Source organism: Lates calcarifer, linkage group LG9 (assembly GCF_001640805.2).
Source record: "Lates calcarifer isolate ASB-BC8 linkage group LG9, TLL_Latcal_v3, whole genome shotgun sequence".
Classification (NCBI taxonomy): Eukaryota; Metazoa; Chordata; class Actinopteri; family Centropomidae; genus Lates; species Lates calcarifer.
The window spans coordinates 12,681,364-12,693,457 of NC_066841.1; the positions used below are offsets into that span (position 1 = coordinate 12,681,364).

At 38.2% G+C, this 12,094-nt stretch overlaps 1 protein-coding gene across 2 annotated transcripts in view; it reads right to left on the reverse strand.

Annotated features, from left to right (window-relative positions):
- Positions 1-272: 272 nt before the first annotated feature.
- Positions 273-12,094, reverse strand: part of brinp1 (bone morphogenetic protein/retinoic acid inducible neural-specific 1) — a 135,905-nt gene continuing 124,083 nt past the window's right edge. For both annotated transcript variants that reach the window (XM_018662484.1, XM_018662483.2), the window contains one exon: positions 273-6,028. In XM_018662484.1, coding sequence (XP_018518000.1) covers positions 4,888-6,028 — 1,141 coding nt within the window. In that variant the 3' untranslated portion in view covers positions 273-4,887. The remainder of the gene's footprint in view (positions 6,029-12,094) is intronic.

Genomic DNA, 12,094 nt, shown 5'->3' on the forward strand with positions numbered 1-12,094 from the left:
GTGAAGCCGCAAAAAAAGAACTGGTTGGCCAGGGAGGAAATCTTTGTTATCAGCTAACGTCAGAGACGAGATAATGCTCACGGTGAAAAACTTCTATAGAACCACAGACTCTACAAGAGAAGGTATTCTGTTGTACAATGACCATGCCAGGACACTAAAATTAGTTGGCTCCTAGGATTTAGTCGGTACTCTACAAGGAGTATGTACTGCTTTGTTGTGTGCTACACTCTCTTGTAGTCTCTATAAAGGGAACTGGTACAAACAAGCCTTGCTCTTCTTATTAAATATAGCCTTTTAATGAGAAATAGATTATTATATGAAACATTCATTTGAAATAAGCTGATATAATGATCCCAACAGAACAGCAAAAAAGTACATAGGCAAGGTATTAGGTGTAAAAATCTTCAGACATAGTCATGGATACATGTAAGCAACACTGTGGTAGCATAATGCCATACGAGTAAATGTGCTTGTTTTATGGACCTTGCAAGTGGCTCAAAACTAAATTGTAATGTACAGTATGTTCTGACAATATAAAAACAGTCATAAATTGTCATGAATCTAATTCGATACATAAGACATGGGTGCCCTGTACTTTGTGCTAACGTACTCAAATGTAGGGCTTTTTTTGAAGTAGTCTTTGTATTCCCTTTCAATACTGTTATATTTTATAATATTGTTACTGTAGCAGAGCGTTGTTACTGTAACAGAGTTAATATTTACAGGTATACTGTACAACAGGGGACAAAAAAATATCCACCATTACTTCAAATCATTCTTTGTCTCTGTCTGGTAGTTGACCTCCCCTGACATGCACAAACCTCCTCAAAGCTTAGTCCTCAGGAGGAGATGAAAAGTGTGTATTTGATCATGTATGGTCTTAAATTCTGAAGCTAAGTCAGTGTCACTCATCTGTGTAACATCTAAAAGTTTTTTCCAGCTCTAAACATGTTAAAGGGATAGATAACAGGCACTTAATAATAATAATAATAATAATAATAATAATAATAATAATAATAATAGAATGGTAACAATTCATTTGGATACTCCAATGTTGATGCTGAACAATCATTTCCCCTACTTACTGCGTCTCTATTGATTACAGGATTGTGGCCATCTCAGGCTTGTTAGGCTTAGCTTCAGTATGTCAAAATTAGCTCTGCATCAGCTTTAACAAATCTATTAGGACTTACAGTTGGCGTGCAAATGTTAGCAAGCTAATAAGCTCAAAATTCATAACAGACCCTGATAAACTCCAACAATACCATGGATCTTTGAAAACAGCTCACTGACCCCCGCCCTCCCACCACCCACCCCCACCCACCCCCATCTACATCCAAGCAGTTGCACTGGTCATGATACAGTTCATTTTACTGCTATCCACTGGTCCAGGAGAACTCCTTCCTTGCTTCTGCTGCTGGTTACTTTGGGGCAGGGCTGTCATCCTTTACACATTTGAAACAGTAACACTGCAATGATGGCTGATCACTCTTAGAAAACAGCTTTGGAGATGCTGAGCTATTAACCTGACAAAGATAAAGACTGATGAAAGTACTGTGAGATTAATTTAACAACACACAGCTGAGCCTGACAAGCTTATCCCTAAGTTGTACTAAACTGGCCACCAAATATGGGCTAATATACCCTGGAAATCAGTAAACTGTTTTGCAGTTTGACTAAGTTGTTATTTATCAAGCACCTCTTGAGCATTAAAAGAGTTTCACAAAAAGACAAAACATAAGGAAAGTCATACATGATTCTGCTTGCCTACACATCTAGAGACAACTGTTGAAGTTGTGATTGTGGATGCAGTGAATTTTGCAGCCGACAGAGCTACAGAGACTTCAGAAAGTATTCAGACCCCTTCTCTTTTCTCACACATTAATGTGGATTACTTTTAATTGTAAATGGATAAAACTGCCATTTTTTTGCCCATCAGTCTACACTCAATAATGACCAAGTGTAAAAACATGTTTTTAGAGGGACAGTCAGACACAGTCATAGTGCTTGGAATTCTGCTCTAAGGGTTAACTTTTTGTCTCATCAGTCAGGCTGTCAAATGCCTTTTAGTAAAAGTGGCGTCCGTTCTAGCCACTCTACCATAAAGGCTTGATTGATGGAAGGCTGAGACGGTCGTCCTTCAGGCAGATTCTCCTGTCTCTGTAGAGGACTTCTGAAACTCTGTTAAGAGTGACCGTTTGGTTCTTGGTCACCTCCCTGACCACTGTCCCTCCTGCCCAGTTAATCAGAGTCCTGGTGTTTCCAAACTTATTCCATTTCACAATTAATGAGGCCACTGTGGGAACACTCAAAGCTTCAGAAATTGTTTTGTAACTTTTCCCCTTGCCCTAGCATTTATCAAGGAGGTCTACAAAGAACTCATTGGCTTCATGGCTTGGTTTTTGTCCTGACGTGCGGTGTGCCTTTCAAAGCTATGACCAATCAACTCAATTTGCCACAGGTGGACTTCACTGAGGTTCTAGACACATCTCAAGGATAATTAGAGCAAACAGGATGCACCTGACCACAGGTTGGGGAGCCACAGCAAAAGGTCTGAATACTTTGGTGAATGAGAGATATCAGTTATTTTAATAAATTTACAAAAAACCCTGGGTTAGTGTATGTAGACTGATGGGAAAAAATGACACTTTTATCTATTTAAAATCAAAATATAGACATAATAAATAGTGCAAAAAGTGAAGGAGCCTTTATTAAGCCACTGTATGACCCTAAGGTTTTGTTCAAGGGCTGTTGCAATCTGTTGGTTGAATCACTGCACCAACTTTGACCACTTTGATTCAGGAGGTGTTGAATTGTATTAAGAATTGCAAGCCTGGTCTCTGGTTTTACTGATGTTCCCGCCCACAATTGCATTCCAACCCATCATGGTTGTCCCCAGATATATTACATACCCCTGCTTACATTTAACCCCCCAAGTAATCTTGTCACAATGCAAAGAAACAACAACAATTATTTAAAGGTACATAAAATTAAAGAAAAAAAAAAAACAAAAAAAACAAGGCAACCAAACAATAGCTACATCAAGAGACTTATGGACATAAAAAACCAAGAAGAAAAACTGGAAAAGTAAAGGTTTTTAGATGTTATTCTAAAAGTTTGCAACTGTGTTGACAGCTTTTACACTAGGAGGAGGGTTTTTCCAGAGTTTCGGTGAAGCAGCAAAATGAAGTCACCCCTTTTTTAAGTTCGAACCCACGTATGGCCAGAAAAGCTTGGTTGTATGACATGGGAGACCTTGCCTTTCTTGTTGTTAACAAACATGCAAATAATGAACTGGATCCACAAAAATCATCAGTATTAGCAATGCTTCATCATCAGATTACCCAAATAAAGTGTAACCAACAATACATAGGTAGTGTTTCATATTTCAGTTTGATGATTGAGAGTGTTGCAGGTCCGTTGATGTTTCCAGCAACATGCGAAAAATGAAAATAAAAAAGTTCAATTTCATATCTTGAAAGAAACACAGACATTTTTACACATGGGCATAAACGCTTACAGATTAATCACTGCCAAAAAGGTATTTTAAGCTTTAATATAACCTTTTCCTATTTTTTTTTCCTGTGACACAACATCAAAATTCAGTGGCTTTCAGCAAAATTCTTATCCAACATATATGCCATCTCTCATCATCTGCCTTTTTGCTGTGCTCTTATCTGAAATCAACTGAGAGAATAAACCAAAAACATACAAATGGAACATTTTTTTCCTTGTTGTGAAGTAAGTACTATGTGAAACAGGGATGAATTTTATGTCTTACTGTATGTCTACCTCAGGGAAGTGTATGGCTTTAGGTTGTCTTGCAAATGTGCCTGAATGATGAATGTTTACATTTTGCTCTTGGTGCTGAAAAGCTCCACAAATCAGCAGTCACAACGTGTACATTTTGCAAAGCTGTACAAAATAGCATTGATTGTTAAATCTTCAGACCACAATATTGCACTCACGCACCAGGAGGTACTGCCTTGTGAAAAAACACAGCTTGAATTTCAAACACGGGAAGAAGCGCTCCAAATGCAAGATTCAGCTTAAGACTGGAGTCAATCTCAAATGACACATTCAATTAACGAACAGCAATAAGCATCAAGCCAAAAAAAGGTATGCGCACATTTGCTCACTCACATACACACACATTCATCCACATATATATGTATATATAAACAGCTGGCTTCTGTTATTTGACATGACTATCCATTACTGCCCTGCTGTGTGCCTTATGTGTCAGAACAATGACAGAGTGCCTCATAACTCACAAAGAGCGATGCAGATTCACTGTGGGTTTGAAATGTAATAAAGAGTCTATAAGTAATGTGTTGACTACTTACTCACTAGGGCTATTTAATCCTTACAATGTATAAACATCTTTAATATTAAACTGTCCATTATGTCTGAAATATTTTGCACATTAGCTGAAATAAAAGGATATCTGGTCTGCCCTTGTGTTATGTCATTATTCCTTTAAAAACATTTTTTTCTCAGTAAAGAATGGCAGTTTCAGATATAACCTTTGATCCCTCAGAGTAAAATCAAGGCCTCTTTTTCACCAGTACATAGATTTAATATTTCATTTTTTTCTCTCTCTCTCTTTTAAGTTCTTTTAGGGAATGACAGACATGCTGGGACAAATATGATACAGTCCTTATAGTGGTTCCATTAATCTTCTTTATCTGCCTGAAATGCTTTTCATCACTGCCTTTTTCCTTTTGCTCTTTAAGAATTCTGCTTACAAAGTTAATATTACATCAAAAGGCAGAAAAGGTCCAAAAAATGAAAAAGAGAGAACAAAATTAAGATTAATATCCCCTTATAGTTCATTTGTTGGGTGTCTGTGTTTAGTTTGCGGTCCTTATGTTAATGTTATTATGTTCAACAGAGTTTAGCAGTCAGGTGATCTGATTGTTTTAGTATCTCTGTGCTGTACATGTCCAAGGCATGATTTACTCGAATCATCTCGCTGTTGTTGAGCTTGAGCCTATGCTTTAGCATACAAGAGAAGAGGTCCAGTTGGGGTTTGCCAGGTGCAGATGGAGGGGCTAGGCGGTTAATCCGATCCCTAATGTCCAGTAGCAGGAGCATAACAGATGAGGATGAGTAGAACTGAGTTCCCTGTGTGTACGACTGGTTAACCTGCTGCACAGCACTACGGAGCAGGTCGGCATTAAAGCGCAGACTGTAGCCGAACACTTGGATATCAGATATTTTTATGTAGATCTGGCGCTTGTTAGGGTCTGCGAGATCCACAGGGCCCTGTCCTGTGTCATTGCGTAGGCCAGTTGGGATCTTAGCACGGCTACGCAGGTAGATGTGCACAGTCTCAAAGAAGGTCTTCCACCGGTTGCCCAGCAGGAGTGTCCAGTTGAAGCACTGGGAGTTCTGCAGTCGTACCTTTTCCCAGCGTGGGTAACCATGTTCGCCAAAGGGCATGCTCCAGCCTTCTGAGTGACTACCACTGAATGGGTTGACGTAAACAAAGAACATGGGATCAATACTGCTGTTTCGCATCTGGCAGATCTTCATCGATAGGCCGATTATCATGTGGAGGTAGTCCATCCGGTTTTTGTTACTTTTGAGTGTCAGGGACATGCGCTTACGCCATCGAGGGTCAAAGAATGTCTCCAGGCGGATCTCATTACTGATGAAAGTAGTGTGAATGTACAGTCGTGAATCCATTTTCTGCAACAGGTATTTGAGTTCCAGGTCCTGAAAGTCCAGATCAGTTTCAAAGCTGATGAATTGCTCGCTACGTTCCGAGTCCACATTCTGGGGCTCACAGCGGCCACGGTACAACTTGTAGCCCTTGTTGCAGGAGCCACATTGTGAAATGTTGGCCAGGCTGCACATGGCACAGCTGTTGTTACCACCAATGACACAAGGGATCGGTCGCTGGCATAGGGTGACACCTGTGTGGCACACGCATGTCCTTTGGCTCTCCAAGAAGGTCCCCCAGAACCCATTCTCATTGCAGTAGAGGAAGGACTGAACCCTGTTGAGCCACTGCATTACAGACCTAGAAAAAGAAAAGAAAAAATGGGATAGAAGCATTAACAACAGCTAGATGGAAAGTTCAAAACACAATTTTACAATTTGGCCCAGAGTTATCAGGACTATTTTTAACCAGTTTGTGTATGGAATATATTAAATTTTCCGTAGCATACTTGGGTGTTTAGGTGCATTTTCTTTCCCAGAAGACCTTTGGTTTTCATTCACATCTGTGACAATCGGACAATCAAGTTGTAGAAACTTGAAACCTAACAAATAATCTAACACTGCGGACATCATGTTTGGTTTAATCTTAACAGAAAAGTTTTCAGAACATTTGACATTTTCTATATGGAGCTAGATTTGGCATTGAAAACAAAACCCAAACTGAAAAAGGAAACATTGGCATTGAAATATTTGTATTGTAAAAAGTCGGCATTGAAAAAGATTTTACTGAAAAATAAAACACTGACATCTAAAACTACAGGTGGGGCTGGTGGGGAGGGGCAAGGAGCACTGGTGGGAGGAGTAAAACCCTCTCTCCTTTCTTGATAGTCATATTAACAGCATACCAGCAACATTACATAAAACTGACACCTTTCAAATGTGGTTTTCAGGGGTGCCATGTCTCGCTTTCTCTCTTCCTATCGGTGTGTGTGTGTCTTTTGCCTAGATGCAGAGACCACTTTACTCCGCCCACCAGCACTCCTTGCCCCTCCCCCCTAGCCCGAAACCGTCGAAAACCATCTTAAAACCAAATCTTAATGTCACTGTTCTAGCTCCATATTTATACTGCTATACCACTTGAAGGTGCAGTAACATACAATAACTGACAAAAATAAAACCCATCATGAAATTAACTGGGGTCGATTACTGTAATGCGCCTATGTCAAGTAAGCCTTAAGCGTTAGATGTTGACTTTACCATATGGAAATGAATGGACACGAATGGCTGGACAGTGTAAGAGCAATGAGCAATTAAATGAGGGCAGGAATGTATACATGTAAAACATCTAGCCAGGATAGGGAATAGGATAATTTCTTCCCTTTAAGAGGGAGGAGTTGCGTTACTTCACTCAAGTGGAAGGCATTGCTTGCTATTCTTATCTTGTCTCTTCATTTCCCCTAAGGCATCTTCCCTTGTCATCTTGACAGTACTGGAACTTCTTCTTTGTGACTATAGGAGGTTAATTCTAAGTCCTGATTGTTCAGAGAAGAGGGCTAGTCAAGGTTAGCTTGACATGTTAATGAACCTAAGCATTAACTATGATGGATGACATTACATTCTCAGCAGGCCAGTGAGCCCCCAAGCTATACCCAAAATGAGCCCAGAACAGATCACCTATAGAGGACAATGGAAGCACATTGTTTGATCCTGATAACTTCATACAGAGGATGGGATAAAGTGAAGGTGTGTTATAATTTCCATGGATGGATTTAAGGAATTGTAAATATCAACTTGAATTGTAGATACATATACTCTGTCACCTGACTTTCATAGTATCTATTATACTATGTCACCTGACCTCTTCCTTTGCTCCCGTTATAACTACTACGGACACCTAACAATAAAACGTAACTTTGGATTATAATAAGCTCCTTGCACAGATGACCTATGACCTATGCTCATTTTTTACAGGACGACAAAAAGAAGTGTGCCATGAGTGTTCAAATTGTGAAGATTTTGAATATATTAAAAGTGTGTTTTCATAAAGCCCATCTAATTCAGAGAAATACCCTAAAGAAGAACCTCCTCCATGTGGGTGGGCAAACCAGTATCTTGTTATCAACATCCAGTATACTCACATCTGTACAATTCTAAACACATTTACATCTGTATCACGGCGACACATGCATGATTAATATATGGCGAAACACCAGAATATCAAATGCCACATTAAATATATATCAAGTAGAATACGAGATTTAATCACTGAAGTCTTGGAAAAATCGATACTTAGCGCTGCATATTATGTGCAGATTGAATAATTTCCTGCACAGTGATAGGTTTTTCCAGGAACTCCAGTTAATGTTTGGGACATCAGAAAGAGAGAGAGAAAAAAGATGAATCCTTGTTAGATTCTGAAGAACATAACTTCACATAGGAGGATTTAAAGGTGTTATTTATTTCTTATAGATGAAGGGTAATTTCTCTAATTAACCTGGTTGCAGCCATTTTCTTAATTTAGTATGCTTGAATTTTGCCAATTCTCTCACTAGGAAAATTTATGTTTTGCATGAGTCACAAGGTTAGTTGTCTCCGTGGACAAAAGTAGATTGCATTCCGTCTGGGGAGGAAAATTTCTCTTTATATTGAATCTGGTGAGTGTGAATCAGAGTACTGCTGGTCTAATTTGAATATTATGTCAGTGCGTTTGGTTTCTTTGTGCAGTTTCTTGATTAAAGTATTGTGTAAGATATTATGTCTGTGAGTACGTGTTCTGAATGTCATTTGAGTGTAATTGTTGTTTGTAGATTTCTATTCTATCTTTAATCTGCTCTGAAAATATTTTATCTGACAGAAAGCACCACGTGTTGGTTGTATCTGTTGGTTTTTGTTTGACATGATATTTGTTTGCAACATGACATTACAGACTGAGACAGAGCATGAAAGCCTCTCATGCAAAAGTATGAGAGTTAGCAACCCTTATATCCTCTGACTTTGCCTTAAAGTCGGTGTAAAGCAAATTCAGAGATTTATCTCTAAACACACTATTTATATTAGAAAACACTTGTTTAAAACATGTGTAAAGACTGTAAACTCTGTATTTCTGCATTGTGGAGTTAGACCGTTTCACAGTTTTCTTTTAGTTTAGTTTCATTCTCAGGATTTTATGGGTGGGTCTGAAAAGGTGTCTCGATGACACACTGGAGCCACCACTCAGCATAACCCCGCCCCTAAGGACACTCCCCCAGCATCTCAGAGCAGAGAGGGCTCCTTATTTTTTCATGATTTTGAAACCTAATTTTATATATTTGTGATTTTTTCCCCATTCAAATTTAGCTGAGTGATTAAAAGCACATTTTTCTGTGGTGTGACTGACTCAGAATGCCATTAGTATTACTGCTTTACTAAGACTTAAACTTTTTCTGACATGCATTTTTCATGTATTTCCTTGTACTCATGCCATAGATCCATGTGATCTTTTCAATGCAGCAATCCAGTCCATCATGTCATTCTCTGATCTCCCTACTTCTCTGGTATATACGTTCTGTGGAGCTGTTATTTCTTGAGCTTGTCCACTTATGTGTGCTTGCGCGCTGATATCTACTTTTGGCTCTTCCTGAGAGATGACATGTCTTAAACTCCTGGTGCAGGCATTGTTTTTGTGATTTATATCATTTTGCACTACAGTGTTAAAGTTTGGCCCAGAGTGTCTTCAGAGAGATAGATGTATCATTTTAGCTTCTTCCATCTTGTGTTTGCTGTCTAAGTAGAGATGTGCCAATACACTGGATTTACTGAATACCATGGTGAAACATTCGAATGGCTAACAGTGCCAACAATATCTTTTACTGTCATTACTGTGATTAATGCTATTTTCACCGGGCACAGTGAATTGCTTTCTCTTGCAGTTTTGATTGGTCATAAGGGAGTCTATATTCAGGGCTAGGGGACCATCCTCCATGACTGCCTAGCTCTGAACTGTGGCTCCTCTTGTGTTTACTTCTTATGCTTACATTAGCTAGTTGACCGGTTTAGGTAACAGCTAGTTTGTGGGCGTTCACACATCCAAACAACATTGACCTTACTGACTCACACACCTCACATTCCAAAATGTTCAGTGCCACAATGATGATACCATGAAATTTGATACCAATACATCCCTACTGTTGAGTAACAAATCTTTGAAGGAACTTAACCACATGTTTAATGTGTGTGTTTATTTAAAAACTATGAGCTACAGGAATTTTAAAGCTAATGCACTGTGCATCTTTTATAAGTAAGTGAATTTGTAAATTTCCCCATTGTGGGACTAATAAAGGATTATCTTATCTTATGTTATCTTTAATATAAGAGATCAAACTTTTGCATTATGTATATTGCAAATATTACAAATGATTTCTTGGTCAACCAAAATATGGATGTGAAAACACTGGGATATCTGATAATTCAGGATATTGTAGAAGACAATACTGAAAATGGCATACAGAAGAGATTGGTTTTACAGGTGCTCCACATACAAAACTATTCCCATTATTTGTTATTGGCTATTCATTATTGCATTGGACACAGACCAAGTCATAATGATCCCTCCTTTGAATTCATCTGCAATAACTGTTGAAATATCCAGTCTGAAATAAAATATATTCTCATCATATAACTGCCTCCCTCAATAAGCTATTTGAGTGCACTATGCAGCTAGTTTTATTTTTCTCTTATTTGTTCCTATCTAAAGCTGTGTATTGGCTTAGATTTGCCATAGGAAATTAAATGAAAATACATTGGTATGGGCACTGTTGGTTTTCATGAATTTGAGCACACTCTGTATTTGTAATAGGGCATCAAACAGCCCTGATATTCAGATAACATGCATGATAGCTCCCTTCTATTTAGGAGGAAGGAAAAGAAAAGAGGGAAATAGTACATTAGAGCAGGAGAATACACAGATTCAGCTGCTGGAAAAAAAAACAGTAAAAGAAAGACAAATAGATGGGGCATGCAAATTTCAAAACACTATTTACAATGATGTGAGAGAGACAAGACCAAATATAAATATTTGGCCAGGATATGCATTCTCAAAAACTGTACTACTACTACTACTTAAATGTAGACATACGCAGTCATGTCAAAACCAAAATAAATTAGGGCAAACTAATTCATTCTATGAACACTATATTTATATTTGTAAATATGCTTGACTTTGAACATGAATAATTAAAACCAATGCATAGGGCTGGATGCAAATGATTTGGCTGGGAGTGATGCTACTTCATATCTGTCACTATTAATCATTTATACCAAAGACAAACTGCTATGTTCATTCTACTTGAAGCAGGCTGCTATACTCATTACAGGAAATGCAATAGCAAATCCAATATTGTTCAGCTATAAAGTTTCCACACAGTTATTGCAGTGAGTGTCCGCAACTGGAATTTACGATACTTGTAATGAATGGATGCCTTGTGGTGAGGTAAACCTAGAAAAATGATAAGGTGATGTGCAATTGTAATTATGGACAGCCAACAATGCATCCGGTGCCTGTCTTTCATTAGCTGATGTAAATATGTTTATTGACTGACCTTATTTAATATGCAATGGTGAAGGGGCAACATGATTTAAAACTTAAAATCTTTTTTGGATAAGTTTAACTTGATAACACAAGTTTACATCATAATAATTGCGTTCAGTAATAAGCAACTTCCCCTTGTTCCATTTTGCATCCATAATTTAATTAAACTAAAACGTACTAGGACTGGAATAATATGGATGCCTTGTTAAGGCTGCATGTAATAAATAAAATAAAACTAAAGAGGAGCTGCTCTATTGAGAATGCATCATCCCTGAAAGCATATTACAGCACCTCTATTGTCTATGATATCTCTATTAAATAGATGCATATACTGTACATTTACTCATATTCATAGCTATACCTGTACTAACAGTGTGTGGATGATAAACATTTTCTTTCTTTATTAAGTAGGTAGATGACTCAATTGAAAAAAATTACACAAGAAAACATGTATTTGTGAGTCCAAGCTCACCTCCATGACTGAGCTTTCTTAACTAGGTTGCCTTGACAACAAAGCATAAGTAAAAGCTTCTCTTTTTCTCTTTCTTCTTATTACCCTTCCAGCACATTGCAAAAGACTGTGCTCGCCACCTGCAGTGCCGTGGCACAGCCACAGAAGCCCTAAGAAAGTATCAGCCTTTGTAGAAAATATTGAGTATGTGCAGTCCAAAAACTGACATTACAGTTTTCGTACCATTTGTACTCCATCGTCTCTCTTATCTTGGTTACTCTGACTCCCCTGTCAGACCCATGTATTTCTCCTTCAACCTCTGAGCAGATGCACTGCACTATCACCAAATATTGAGGGAACTTTGGAAGATAGCATGATTCTGAATGGTACAAAAGTGTAGGATGTAAAGG